A 14,844-nucleotide genomic window follows, 5' to 3' on the forward strand; every position below is an offset into this window, starting at 1 on the left:
CTATATTAGTCCTGTTTACTGTTATCACTGAAAATGAAAGCAAAAGAAACCTAAATTATGGGTTAACAGAACAGGAATAGAGGGGAAATCTTCACTAGTTCTGGTGACAACCTGGGATTCTGTCATTTTGGAGGGATTTCCTTTCACTTCCTGTTTTGGCTATGGGTCAGGAAGTGAAGGGAGATCTCTCCAATGGGCACAAATGGCAAATAAAAACCTGACAGGGGCGATAACCCTCCCTTACTCTATCCAAAATGAAGAAAAAATGTTTTTCCTTTACACTTTAAAGTGCACATAAAGTTGCTAAAACGCTGTTGCAGACACAGTAGTGGGTTGAGGCCCGCACGCTGCATGTAGGTCTGTCAGTGAGGTGCAGTACAGTACGGCGCTCATAGTTGCTGTCCTTGTGTTTATCCCAGTTTGCAGCAGGAATGGGCGGCACCGCCAGACTCAGCCAGCAGCTGGCGCTGTAGGTCGGTGACCCTCCCTTGGCCGTGCCGCGCATGCGTACTCCCAGTCCGGGGAGGGGGAGGAGGGATTCCGTCTGGTTCCGTAGGTTTGGGGAGAAGCCGAGAAGGGAGAGCGGATCGGGCCGGGGAGCCGGCGGACACTGGGCCGGATTGGAGAAGACACGGGGGGCCTGAGTCCGGCCTCCGCCAGCATCATGGTGATGGCCTACTTCGTGGAGAATTTCTGGGTGAGCTCTGATTTGTCTTCTCTTCCTGCCCGGCCCTCCTTCCCTGGAGTACTGGAGGGCGGCTGACAGGGAGCTGCACCTGGGACGGGGCCCCGGGGGGCCCTACAGCTGAGGAGCAGCTGCACCGGCTGTGCTGGCACTTGTAGTTCCTCCCACAGATCTTCAACATCTACCACAACACTGGCTGGGGGCATGCTGGGATCTGTAGTACATCAACATAGGAGCCCCAACATGGCACCATATTGTCTACATCACAGGAATGGGTTCCCTGATCACCTGAAGGGCCCCTAAACTGTCACAACCCAGAGGGCCTCCATACAGTCGTCACCCAGGGGGGCCACCATACTGTCATTACCCAAAGGGTCCCCATACTCTCATTACCCGGAGGGCCCCTATACTGTCATCACCAGGAGGGCCCCCGTTCTGTCAGCCGGAGGGGCTGCCATACTGTCATTACCCAGAGGACCCCTATTCTGTTGTTAACTAGATGGCCCCCATACTGTCATCACCCAGGGGGGCCGCCATACTGTCATTACCCAAAGGGTCCCCATACTCTCATTACCCGGAGGGCCCCTATTCTGTTGTTAACTAGAGGGCCCCCATACTGTCATCACCCAGGGGGGCCGCCATACTGTAATTACCCGGAGGGTCACCATACTGTCATTACCTGGAGAGCCCCTATTCTGTTAACTAAAGGGCCCCCATACTGTCATCACCCAGGGGGCCACCATACTGTCGTTACCCGGTCGGCCCCTATTCTGTTGTTAACTAGAGGGCCCCCATACTGTCATTACCCGGAGGGCCCTTATTCTGTTGTTAACTAGATGGCCCCTGTCCTGTCGTTACCGGTAGGGCTTCCATACTGTGATCGCCCAGAGAGGTAATTTGGAATTGAAAAACTGTATTACAGATTGTCTCCTGTGTGGCCCAAACACTTGGAGAAGGCTGTGCAGTAGCAGCACATTATTGTATGTGTTGAGGTGCGTTGTGCTAAATTAGACATCTCAGCAACTGAAAATGTATAATCTGCTGTATTTTCACTGGAGAGAAAGTGAGAAGAAGTCCCCAGCTTTTGTGTCAGTGTCCACAATAATAATCCCCAGCATTGGTGTCAGTTTCCACAATAATATTTCCCAGCATTGGTGTCAGTGTCCACAATAATAATCCCCAGCATTGGTGTCAGTGTCCACAATAATAATCCCCAGCATTGGTGTCAGTGTCCACAATAATATTCCCCAGCATTGGTGTCAGTGTCCACAATAATATTCCCCAGCATTGGTGTCCGTGTCCACAATACTCCCCAGCATTGGTGTCAGTGTCCACAATAATATTCCCCAGCATTGGTGTCCGTGTCCACAATAATAATCCCCAGCATTGGTGTCAGTGACCACAATAATCCCCAGCATTGGTGTCAGTGACAACAATAATATTCCCCAGCATTGGTGTCAGTGTCCACAATAATAATCCCCAGCATTGGTGTCAGTGTCCACAATAATAATAATCCCCAGCATTGGTGTCAGTGTCCACAATAATATTTCCCAGCATTGGTGTCAGTGACTGCAATAATAATCCCCAGCATTGGTGTCAGTGACCGCAATAATAATCCCCAGCATTGGTGTCAGTGACCACAATAATCCCCAGCATTGGTGTCAGTGTCCACAATAATAATCCCCAGCATTGGTGTCAGTGTCCACAATAATATTCCCCAGCATTGGTGTCAGTGTCCACAATAATAATACCCAGCATTGGTGTCAGTGTCCACAATAATATTTCCCAGCATTGGTGTCAGTGTCCACAATAATAATCCCCAGCATTGGTGTCAGTGTCCACAATAATAATACCCAGCATTGGTGTCAGTGTCCACAATAATATTTCCCAGCATTGGTGTCAGTGTCCACAATAATAATCCCCAGCATTGGTGTCAGTGTCCACAATAATATTCCCCAGCATTGGTGTCCGTGACCACAATAATAACCTCCAGCATTGGTGTCAGTGACCACAATAATAACCCTCCGCATTGGTGTCAGTGACCACAATAATATTCCCCAGCATTGGTGTCAGGGGACACAATAATAACTTCCGGCATTGGTGTCAGGGGACACAATAATAACTTCCGGCATTGGTGTCAGGGGACACACTAATAACTTCCAGCATTGGTGTCAGGGGAAATAATAACCCCCAGCATTGGTGTCAGTGGTTGCAGTTATAATTCCCAACACCGGTGTCAATTAGTGCAATAATGACCACTAGCATTGGTGTCAAAAGGCATAATAACTGCCAGCATTTGTGTCAGCAGGTACAATAATAACCCCCAGCGCTGGTGTCAGTGGGCTCAACACAGAACCCCCAGTATTGGTGTGCATGGGTGCTGTAATAACCCCTTGCATTGGTGTTATTGGCCTTTGTCCTACCTCCAGCATGGGTGTCAGTGGGAGCAGTAAAGGCTCTCAGTACTGGAATTGGTGGGTGCAATAATGACCCCAGCATTGGTGTTATTGGGCTCAATCCCACCTCTAGTGTTGGTGTCATTGGGAGCAATAATGACCCCCAGCATTGGTGTCAATGGGTGCAATAATGATGCTCAGCTTTGGTGTCAGTGGGTGCAATAATGATACTCAGCATTGGTGTCATTGGGTGCAATAATAATCTTTAGTATTGGTGTCAGTGGGCACAATTCTAACCCCCAGCATTGGTGTCATTGACTGCACTAATGGCCCCAAATTGGTATTATTGACCAATAACCACCAGCACTGGTGTCAGTGGCTGCAATACTAATCCTCAGCATTGATTGGTGTCACAAAGTGACATTTCTTTCATTTTTATTCACCGCATACTGTAGTCAGTTGTGGTGTACTTCTTCAGCGCACACCATGCTGAGAAAAGGCAGTGCATGTCCTACTGTTTGTACCAATGCACATCACCACAGTGCATTGGTATGACCTGAACACATAGGACTCAAAGCAAATAGCTTTTTCTGTGTGTTGGGACGGCCAACACTTGGTGTGAACGGATCCTCAAAGTGGTTGTAAACCCTTACATATACCCAGTGAAGTGACTGGCCTCAGGTGATACAGAGATGAAACGAATCCTCCTACATAAGTTGTACTGGTTTATCTGCAGAAATTTGTCCTGTGCATCCTTGTAATACTCAGAGGTGAAAAGTATTTTTCCCAGACTCAAAGAGCAGAGGGTGGGGAGCTGCAGTTACACATTGTACAAGAGCTCTGAGAGCTGATTCGATTGAAGGGACACACCCCCCCCCCCTTCACACACCACAAATAACCAGAGCTGAGGCTGTCAATCTGCTAAATGTCCCTCCCTTGTCACCATTTTTCTCTTGGCGTCAGGAAAACATGTCAGAAGTGACTCATGCTGATAACAGAGGAACTAGACAGCAGAGAGAAATGACACTTTGAAGAGAGGCAAGTAAACATTATAGAAATATGTGACTTGTTCAGATTTAATGTCTGAGGTTTACAACCACTTTAATGGTAGAGCTGCTGACATGATATAAAGGGTTCCCTGTCTTCATGAGTGTGGGTTGTGTATAATGAATCACATGCACTCCTGAGAGGTTGTGAAGTACTGGCAGAGGTAGATGAGACACTGGTTGGTGATTACTGGTGTAAACACAGATGTACTGTGACATTGGTGTCAGGGCCTGCTCATTCTTGTATTCCCTACAGCAGCCAGGGGCCTACATCAGTGTTACCAAAGTGTTGTCCACGACCTCCAAGTCTCTTCTGTCCCCTATTCTCTGGCGTATGTCAGGCTTCCATTGCTTTTGGTGGGGCTTCCTACCTGCAGCTTATTGCTGAGAACCCCGCTGAGTCTCCCACGGGTGATCCTTCATGGGCCTATTCAAGTGTGGATGGGGCCATAAAGTACAGAACCTGGTCTATGTAGATGCAGAGGCTTGTAGGTCTTCTACACTGGGTTGGTCTCCAGCTGCCACGTTTTCTTTGTATGGCAGATCCACATCTTTATATTGCTTGGCAATCAATACACCAAACCTGTTTCATGTAGTTGCTATTTTTATCTTTATATCCTTTAGTGTCTGCGTACATTTATGCATTGTTTAACCTGTTGGGTTGATGAGTAATTCTGTGTGTTCTGGGTGTGTTGTACTCACACATCTGGTGGTGGATGGAATGTGCATACATACTCCATACATATTTGCTGCCTTGTGATAGGCTTTTAACTTGGAACGCGTACACAGAACATATCCGGTAAGCTGTCTGTGCTTAAAAGGATAATGACAGCAGGACTGCAGTGTTGGGGAATAACCCTGCATAGCCGATACCTGAGATATTCCCATGCCCTTCATAGAGACCCAGTTTGACAGCAGCCTTGCTCAGCTGTGCAAATTAACACCATTAAAGGCTTAGGCAACAAGGCAAAGTCCATTAAAGCATGGTAGCCAATAAGAATTCAGCTTACGTCAGTGACCTGAAATCTGTGGAAACACACTTTGTTTTTATTTGTAGATTTTTACACTGCCTAAGTCTAGGTTCACAACTATGCATTTTTCCGCTGCGTTTTGCGGAAACGCACAGCAGTCCATCTAACATGATTTCCTATGGGACAGGTTCACATCTCCGCGGTTTCACCCGGTGCGTTTTTTGGAAATGGTCTGGGACTTTTTTTAAACGCAATATGTTGCGTTTTGGTTCTATAGACTTTAATGGAGATGCTGCAGAAAAGCACGTAGTGGCCGTGTTTTAATCTGCTTAGCAATAAGTTAAAAAACGCAAAACGCGGAAAAAATGCAAAAAACGCATCGCAAAACGGACTGCAGAAAAGGATCAAATGTAAACTGCATAGGTTTGAACCTAGCCTTATGGAATGAGCCACTAAATATGTTGCAGTGACATTCCTTTGAACGCATTACTCAGCAAAGCATTTAGGGGTGTTCAGCATCATGAGATTACATAGCTGACGCTTACCTGTGACATTGCATTTTAAAGCAGTTGCAGATGTCAGTGATTGCAATAATTAATATGTCATGTTTTATTTGATTGCATGCTTAGAGATGAGGTGTTCTGATCCCTTTGCCATATACAGTAGATCACCGATATTTACCCAGTGGCACTTTTATTTCTGACAGTTTCAGAGGAATTCTGATCACCAGTTCACCTCAGAATAACTCCGTAAGAGGCCCCAGCAGTACAATAACTTTTATTTTTTTTTACATGACATTTTCATACCTGGTTTGTTAGTTGGTCGGTCAGGCTGGCCATTAGCTGCTCAAGAGAAGCATGCAAGTTTTCAGATTTTGGACACGTTTCTGCTTTACTAAAAGGTTGATAAAAGGCACTTAAGACAGGCCATACATGATTAATTTTTTTTTGTTGAACCAGCAGGTTGAATGAAAAGAAACAAACTGATTCCTTTATCCACACATTCGATTTGGATGGGGGAATCACTCCCGCTGTATTCTCACATTGGGGAGCCTTCACTGCTATCAGAATACAACGATCAGTGTTGCTAGCTATAGCTGGTAGCACTGATCATTCAGTAAAAACAGGCTGGTTGATAGACTTGTGTGCAACCAGCTAGCCCATACTGTACATGGATTGAAATTCGTCTGGTCCCTGTTGATCTGGCCAAATTTCGATCCATGTATAGGTGGCTTAAAAGAAGTGCAGTTTATACTCGCTTAGTTGGCTGCAGCATCGATCCAATGCTGCGGCTGTCCCCCACCTCCACTGAGAACTGTGTGAACAAAGACTGCTGATTGCTCAGTTCTTGGTCTTCACTGAGCAGAGAGCTGGTGACTGTCAGTCACCGTCTCTCTGCTCTGCCCCACCAGAGCAGACTGAAGCCCTGGGCTGTGGAGGGGCGTGAGGCTCAGGCTCTCAGTGGCTCGCTAAGAGGCTGAGTCAGCTGCCGGTCAGACATCTTGGTAGACATTGTCAGGCATCTGGGCGGATAGCAGCATTAGAATCAGACATCTGGGCAGATCCCGATATTATTGTTGGGATCCCTGCAGAGCCTGGACTGGCTCTGTGACGTCAGCAGACAGCTACACCCTGTTCCAAATGATTATGCAAATGATATTTTTCTCACCTAAATAATTGATGTAAATAACAGTCAGCATAATTCTCATGTTATCAACTATTAAGAGTACAATTCACATATTATTGATAACAATAATGATAACAGTATTTTGTTAAACATAAAACACTTACAATGCACTGTTCCAAATTATTACGCAAAGTGTTTCAAAACACTTTATAGGTTGTAAAGAACTGAAAATTGTCATTTGTTGTGTTTGCAGCATATTTACTGAAATCAAAAGCTATTTCAATCAAACTTTTAACAACATTTTAACTTTTTAAACATTTTAACAGGTCACGTTACATTGTAACATAGGACCCCTTATTTGATAGCAGCTTCACACGTCTTGCATCCATTGAACTTGTGAGTTTTTGGACAGTTTCTGCTTGAATTTGTTTGCAAGATGTCAGAATAGCCTCCCAGAGCTGCTGTTTGGATGTAAACTGCCTCCCACCCTCATAGATCTTTTGCTTGAGGATGCTCCAAAGGTCCTCAATAGGATTGAGGTCAGGGGAGGATGGAGGCCACACCATGACTTTCTCTCCTTTTATCCCCATAACAGCCATTGATGCAGAGGTATTCTTTGCAGCATGAGATGGTGCATTGTCATGCATGAAGATGATTTTATTACGGAAAGCATAGTTCTTCCTTCTGTACCAGGGAAGAAAGTGGTCAGTCATAAACTCCACATATTTTGCAGAGGTCATTTTTACACCTTTGGGGACCCTAAAGGGGCCGACCAGCTCTGTTCCCATGATTCTGGCCCAAAACATGACTCCACCACCGCCTTGCTGACGTCGCAGCCTTGTTGGAACAGGTTGGCCGTCCACCAACCATCCACTACTCTATCCATCTGGACCATCCAGGGTTGCACGGCACTCATCAGTGAACAGGACTGTTTGAAAATTAGTCTTCATGTATTTTTCTGCCCAATGCAGCCGTTTCCGCTTGTGAGCATTGGTTAGTGGTGGCCAAATAGAAGGTTTATGCACAGTTACAAGACTCTGGAGGACTCTACACCTTGATGTCCGTGGGACTCCAGAGGCACCAGCAGCTTCAAATATCTGTTTGCTGCTATGTAATGGTATTTTAGCAGCTGCTCTCTTGATCCGATGCCTGGATCTGGCAGAAATCTTCCTCAATGTGCCTTTATCTGCACAAACCCGTCTGTGCTCTGAATCAGCCACAAATCTCTTAATAGTGCGATGATCACGCTTAAGTTTTCGTGAAATATCTAATGTTTTCATACCTCGTCCAAGGCATTGAACTATTTCACTCTTTTCGGCAGCAGAGAGATCCTTTTTCTTCCCCATATTGCTTGAAAATGGCGCTCTGCTTAATAATGTGGAACACCCTCCTTTAGTATTTTTTCCTTAAATTGGGCTCACCTGCCAATCTAATTATCACAGGTGTCCGAGATTGTTTTCAGTGATCAAAAGAGCCCTGACACACAATGCCATCCATGAGTTAAACTGAAAAACAAAATATTTAATCTTTGTGACACTTAAATAGAATTTGCATAATAATTTGGAACGTGGTGTAAATATGGGTCACAGGAGTGCAGAACTAAGTGCAATCCAGTGACCCACAGTAGAAGTACTAAAAGAGCTTTGGCCATGCTTCTCCTTTAAGGCAGTGTTAGATAAGGTCAGGAAAGAGAAGCAAAAAGGATACGTGTACTTTTTAATTTTTAATTGCCCCTATCCTTGACCTGCAGTAGAGAAAATGCAGGTCACCAACCTAGCTGTGCTGTCTGACATAGAGCGATGTGAGTTTGCCATGCCATTCTGTGCAGGTTGCCATGCATTCGGAAATATAAAGATGTGAATGCAGCCTAAATGGCAACACAAGCGCAACATGCATTTGCAGCACGTTGCTGGAAACATGCAGATGTGAATGAAACTTGGTTGTAGTGACACCCCACTAGTAGGCGTGTGTTTTTGCCATGTGACAAAACATGCTACAAATATGCCAAAACGCACGACACTCCTCATGAGAAGCTTCTTAAGCTACTTTAGGACGCTTGACGGGAAGTCCATTCAAGTGATGCGGAAAGAAGTGAGCGAGAATGCACATTTCTGTTAACGCTCAGTTGTGAATGGAATGTGTATGGGAGGGGTTTTTAAAGGCAGCAAGGATGACCAAGGAGGAGAGGTAAGGGTTAAAGAAAAGAAAACACTCTTCTATCAAAGTCCTTTAAGAAATTGCATAGCTTCGCTGATGCAACTTCTGAGATAACCTTTTCCAAAGTCGCATTATGTTGAGTCCCATCGAAAATAATGCGATTTCCCTTGTCATAAAATAGGGGGAGAAACGCATTTTAAAAAACGCAATGGAATGCATCAAATATGCATGTACACGCACATGCAGAAGCCTATCTGTAACACATCTGGACTGTGTTTTTGTGGTGTGAACTGGCCCTAAAACAATCACCAAGAGGGATTGTGTCCAATGTCAATTGCTGCTTAATGCTTTAAAGGATAGCTTTGATGAAGTGTCTCTTTAAAACTAGCCGAATTCCATGCTAAACCTAATTTGTCTTAAAAATGTCCCCTCCCCCTGCACTCCTAGAATTCAGTGGTGTGCTCTGGTACAGTTCCACTGAGAAGCACCATATTGTGTTTAGTATGCCTCCCCCAAATTTGTGTGGGTTCCCCCAGGTGCTCTCTTAAATGTACTGTTACTGTAGTACAAGTGTTTTATACATTTCATGTTTCTACCAGTCGCTGATTGGGCACACTGTGCTGTATTTAGAGCTAATCTGTTTACATCTCTGAATATAACTTGTTTACAGTTTTGCTTTATTATCCGAAGACAAGAGATATGGTTTTTTTTTATACAAATATACGTTTCTTTTATTTATATATTTTGGATCTATATATAAATGTTTTCAGCTTTAACATGATTCTAATGCTCAAACATTTTTACATTAAAAGAGAAGTATGGGAATTCCTTTATAAAAAAAAAAAAAAAAAAAAAAATCATACTTGCCTAGGTGGGTGCAGCATCGGTCCCCTGCCAGCTCTAAGGCTGGGTTCACAAATATATGCGGTGCGTTGTATCGCATGTGATTCGCACAGGAACCACAACACATTCCTGTGCAAATCACGTGCGATTTGTGTGCGGTGCGATTGGAGCCATACATTTTGTAAGACTCAAATCGAACTGCACCCGCACTAAAAAGGTGCAGGATCCTTTTCTTTGTCCGCACTAGAATCAGATCGCATGGGTATTCTCACCTATGCAATCCGATTCCGCACATTGCACTGCGTTTTGCAGACTGATTGCAGGGTGTTGTTAAAATACACACCTGCAGTGGTTCACATGAACGGGATGAGATTCTGGTGCGGTGCGGAATTTGCACAGAAAACGCTGCAAATTCTGCACCACATCAGTGTGAGAACTCAGCGATCACATGACCGCTGAGTTCTCACAGCCATTGTGCATTGGAAGTGTTGACTGACAGTCTTTTCTGCCCCCCCCCCCCCCCAGCTCTCTAGTGAGGAGTGGCTTGCTGAGAGGCTGAGCCAGGTGCCACTCCAGACTCTGGGGTGAATCCCGACTCAGTCTGGACCGGCTGAGTGACATCACTCAGGGGTCCCAGTGGGTTTCGGCCCCCTGTCAGCTGAAAACGGATCACTGGAGTGCAGAACGAACTGCACTCCTGTGATCCACAGGAGAAGTATGGCCAAAAGAGCTTTGGCTGTACATCTCCTTTGAATGCATTCCCTCACTTGTCCTCACAAGTCCTTATTTAATCCAGTGCAGTGGCGGCTCTCTCCACTCTCAGGAACCTTGGCTCTGAATTGAACCTGCAGGTGTGCCACAATAGGAATCTTCCTATGGTGGAACACAGAGAAGAGGAGGAGCCAGGAGCGCTGACTGGGGACACCAAAAGAGGAGGATCGGGGCTACTCTGCCCAGAGCAGGTAAGTATAACATGTTTGGTATTTAAAAAAAACCCAAAACTTTACAATCACTTTAAAGAGACTCATCTACTCTGCGATCCCCCGCCACCCCTTTCCTTTGTTAGTTCGCTGAACCTTAACTCTGTGTAAGCTTCAACTCCTCCTTCACATGTCCATCTTTGAGCTTGGCAATTGGCCGCTCAGGCCCAAGCACTGCATAATGGAAGAAGATCTTTGGTTGGCACTGAATAGGAAAAATGAGTACACAGAACATGGAAGTGCAATTATTTTAGTAAATATAAACTGCTAAATACCTTTTCTCATCAGCAGTTAGAGCAGTCTTGTAACTTATATCAGTGTTCAGCAGAGCACTGGTTAAAGCTTGTAGGAGGAGTTTTCTTTCTGTTCTAGGAGGATGCAAAACCCCTGACCTCTGTCTGCACAGTGCTGATTGGCCCTGTGCTGATTGGCCCTGTGCTGATCACATGCACTCTCCCAAGAAAAAAAAAAAAAACCTCTCTAGCAATACACACTAAACTACATGTGCAGAATGGCTACGGTTCAGTCTGTCTTATCAGGAGATAAAATGTGGACATTTGAGCAAGAGGAGCAGAGAAGTCAGGATCAAACTGCCTTTTTACACAATGCAGAGGATTATCCCCTTAGGTTCCACAGTGAGTATAACAGGCATGCTTTACTGCACATACAGACTGATTTTACCGTTGTGGGTTTTGTAACACGTTAAAGGATTAGTTCACCTTTGTAACATGTCATATGTTGCACTTGTATTTAGGGTTGAGCATGTAACATTTTCCAGCTCCTGCCTCCTATGCTTCTGATCCCTCCTCGCTGTCACAGTGGGCGCACGATCTTCTTCCCGCACTCACTGTCACAATTTAAAAACAGCACAGCCATGTGGAGCTCCGCCCACATGGGTAAGTCATTCAATCGCAGAGTTCCGTGACTGAATGAACTACAAGTATTGTCAACTGGTGCAGCTGACGGCTTGTAGTTCTCTAGTGAGCACTCTTGTAGTTCCTTGATTCTTTCTGCAATTTAGTAACTGCCTGTCTGTATGGGAGGTACAGGCAGACATTGTACTGTTAGTCTGCAGGAGCCTGACATTGCACCCACAATCTGCTGATTGCAGGTGCAGTGCTTTACATGCGCCAGTGTAAAAAAAAATGATAAAAGCTAATTTTTTTTACCTGTAAAAAGAGGTGCATTTATTATATTATTATTTTTAAATAAAAGTTGAACTTATCTTTTAATGTAAATAGTATCATTGGGATTTTGTTAAAGGGATCATTATTGCCATACCAGGTCTAATTGATGGTAGGCAGGCAGTGTATGAGCAGATCGGATACCTAATAGAATTTATTATGTAGTTTGGGTTAGTTGCTGAGTATCTGTGGAGGCAGAACAAAAAAATAAAAGACATCTTTGTAACAAGCAGAAACTGACATACAATGTGTAGAATCCTGCAATTGCTTTTGAAGGCCAGGGCAGAAACCTTTCCCTAGGGGTTTCTCTGTTCCTCATGTTTAGTACTTAGATCTGCAGATATGGCTACAGAATGGGCACTCGTGCTGTTGCTGTCATGTGATAGCGGGGAGCTTGCACAAGACTTGGAGCCAGTGCCAAGCAGATTTTTAAAAATTCACGAGATATCTGTTGACACAGGTGGAGAATAAATACAGTCAGGTCCATAAATATTGGGACATTGACACAATTCTAACATTTTTGGCTCTATACACCACCACAATGGATTTGAAATGAAACAAACAAGATGTGCTTTAACTGCAGACTGTCAGCTTTAATTTGAGGGTATTTACATCCAAATCAGGTGAACGGTGTAGGAATTACAACAGTTTGCATATGTGCCTCCCACTTGTTAAGGGACCAAAAGTAATGGGACAGAATAATAATCATAAATCAAACTTTCACTTTTTAATACTTGGTTGCAAATCCTTTGCAGTCAATTACAGCCTGAAGTCTGGAATGCATAGACATCACCAGACGCTGGGTTTCATCCCTGGTGATGCTCTGCCAGGCCTCTACTGCAACTGTCTTCAGTTCCTGCTTGTTCTTGGGGCATTTTCCCTTCAGTTTTGTCTTCAGCAAGTGAAATGCATGCTCAATCGGATTCAGGTCAGGTGATTGACTTGGCCATTGCATAACATTCCACTTCTTTCCCTTAAAAATCTCTTTGGTTGCTTTTGCAGTATGCTTTGGGTCATTGTCCATCTGCACTGTGAAGCGGCGTCCAATGAGTTCTGAAGCATTTGGCTGAATATGAGCAGATAATATTGCCCGAAACACTTCAGAATTCATCCTGCTGCTTTTGTCAGCAGTCACATCATCAATAAATACAAGAGAACCAGTTCCATTGGCAGCCATACATGCCCACGCCATGACACTACCACCACCATGCTTCACTGATGAGGTGGTATGCTTAGGATCATGAGCAGTTCCTTTCCTTCTCCATACTCTTCTCTTCCCATCACTCTGGTACAAGTTGATCTTGGTCTCATCTGTCCATAGGATGTTGTTCCAGAACTGTGAAGGCTTTTTTAGATGTCGTTTGGCAAACTCTAATCTGGCCTTCCTGTTTTGGAGGCTCACCAATGGTTTACATCTTGTGGTGAACCCTCTGTATTCACTCTGGTGAAGTCTTCTCTTGATTGTTGACTTTGACACACATACACCTACCTCCTGGAGAGTGTTCTTGATCTGGCCAACTGTTGTGAAGGGTGTTTTTCTTCACCAGGGAAAGAATTCTTCGGTCATCCACCACAGTTGTTTTCCGTGGTCTTCCGGGTCTTTTGGTGTTGCTGAGCTCACCGGTGCGTTCCTTCTTTTTAAGAATGTTCCAAACAGTTGTTTTGGCCACGCCTAATGTTTTTGCTATCTCTCTGATGGGTTTGTTTTGTTTTTTCAGCCTAATGATGGCTTGCTTCACTGATGGTGACAGCTCTTTGGATCTCATCTTGAGAGTTGGCAGCAACAGATTCCAAATGCAAATAGCACACCTGAAATGAACTCTGGACCTTTTATCTGCTCATTGTAATTGAGATAATGAGGGAATAACACACACCTGGCCATGGAACAGTTGAGAAGCCAATTGTCCCATTACTTTTGGTCCTTTAACAAGTGGGAGGCACATATGCAAACTGTTGTAATTCCTACACTGTTCACCTGATTTGGATGTAAATACCCTCAAATTAAAGCTGACAGTGTGCAGTTAAAGCACATCTTGTTTGTTTCATTTCAAATCCATTGTGGTGGTGTATAGAGCCAAAAATGTTAGAATTGTGTCGATGTCCCAATATTTATGGACCTGACTGTATGTGCAGTGGGTTAAAAAAATTGCAGCTCTTCTGACAGGTGTCTCTTGTGTACCTCAGAATTTTGGTACATGACAGAAATTTCTGATGGGAGTTAAAGTCATGGCTAAGTAGCTAATGCCTGTAGAACAGCACAGCCTTGCCAACTACAGGTCAGGACATCACTTAATATGTGCTGCTTATTATTGGGTGGAGGAAGAGGACCCATGGGTTGTGTGCCTATGCAAGTACAGACAAAAAAAAAAGTGCATTTTTGGAGATGCTTCCATGCTGTGGAGTAACAACAGATAATATAATGAAAGGCCTATGCTGCCTGCAGTCTGCTATATCTGTTTAGTTTTTCCCATATGCTCACTTTAAAGAGGATCTCTAGTGGTTTGAGCATACATATTGCCCTCCTTTAATACAGGAAGAAATATAGAATTAGACTTTCATAGACCTTGAGTACAGAAAGGCTAAGCTTCAAAAGAAAATGGTGGATATGGGCATAGGCTGTCCTTGGTATCTGTGACTTGGTATGAAGTTGGCCTGTTAGGCTGTAGTCATTCAAGAAATAGTGTTTTCTTAACAAGCAGTAAATGAATATTAGGGCCATTTCACCCTAGTCGCATACTAAAATGGTTCGTTTTAGCACAGGGGCTGCTACCCATTATGCTGGGTGTCTGTAGTACAGTGACCTGTGGTGCCATCCAGTTCCTTGTGCAAAAATGCAGCAGGTCTGCATCTTTCTGCACTGCACAGCACTTCTCTACAGCATTGTGGAGTGAATGGAGCACCTAGAAACTAATTGTTTGAACGATAAGTTCACCTTTGGGAACATGTGACATGTTCC

The 14,844-nt window shown here is 44.4% G+C and overlaps 1 protein-coding gene across 1 annotated transcript in view; it reads left to right on the forward strand.

Annotated features, from left to right (window-relative positions):
- Positions 1–539: 539 nt before the first annotated feature.
- The window catches only part of LOC149452762 (F-BAR domain only protein 2-like), a gene marked incomplete at its 3' end in the record, with an annotated part of 74,021 nt that continues 59,716 nt past the window's right edge, over positions 540–14,844 (forward strand). Inside the window, exon 1 of the mRNA XM_089689007.1 lies at positions 540–697. Within this exon, the coding sequence (XP_089545133.1) occupies positions 665–697 (33 nt within the window). The remainder of the gene's footprint in view (positions 698–14,844) is intronic.

The sequence above is a fragment of the Staurois parvus genome, unplaced genomic scaffold, assembly GCF_062004578.1.
Source record: "Staurois parvus isolate SC_StPar_1 unplaced genomic scaffold, SC_StPar_1.0 ptg000466l, whole genome shotgun sequence".
Classification (NCBI taxonomy): domain Eukaryota; kingdom Metazoa; phylum Chordata; class Amphibia; order Anura; family Ranidae; genus Staurois; species Staurois parvus.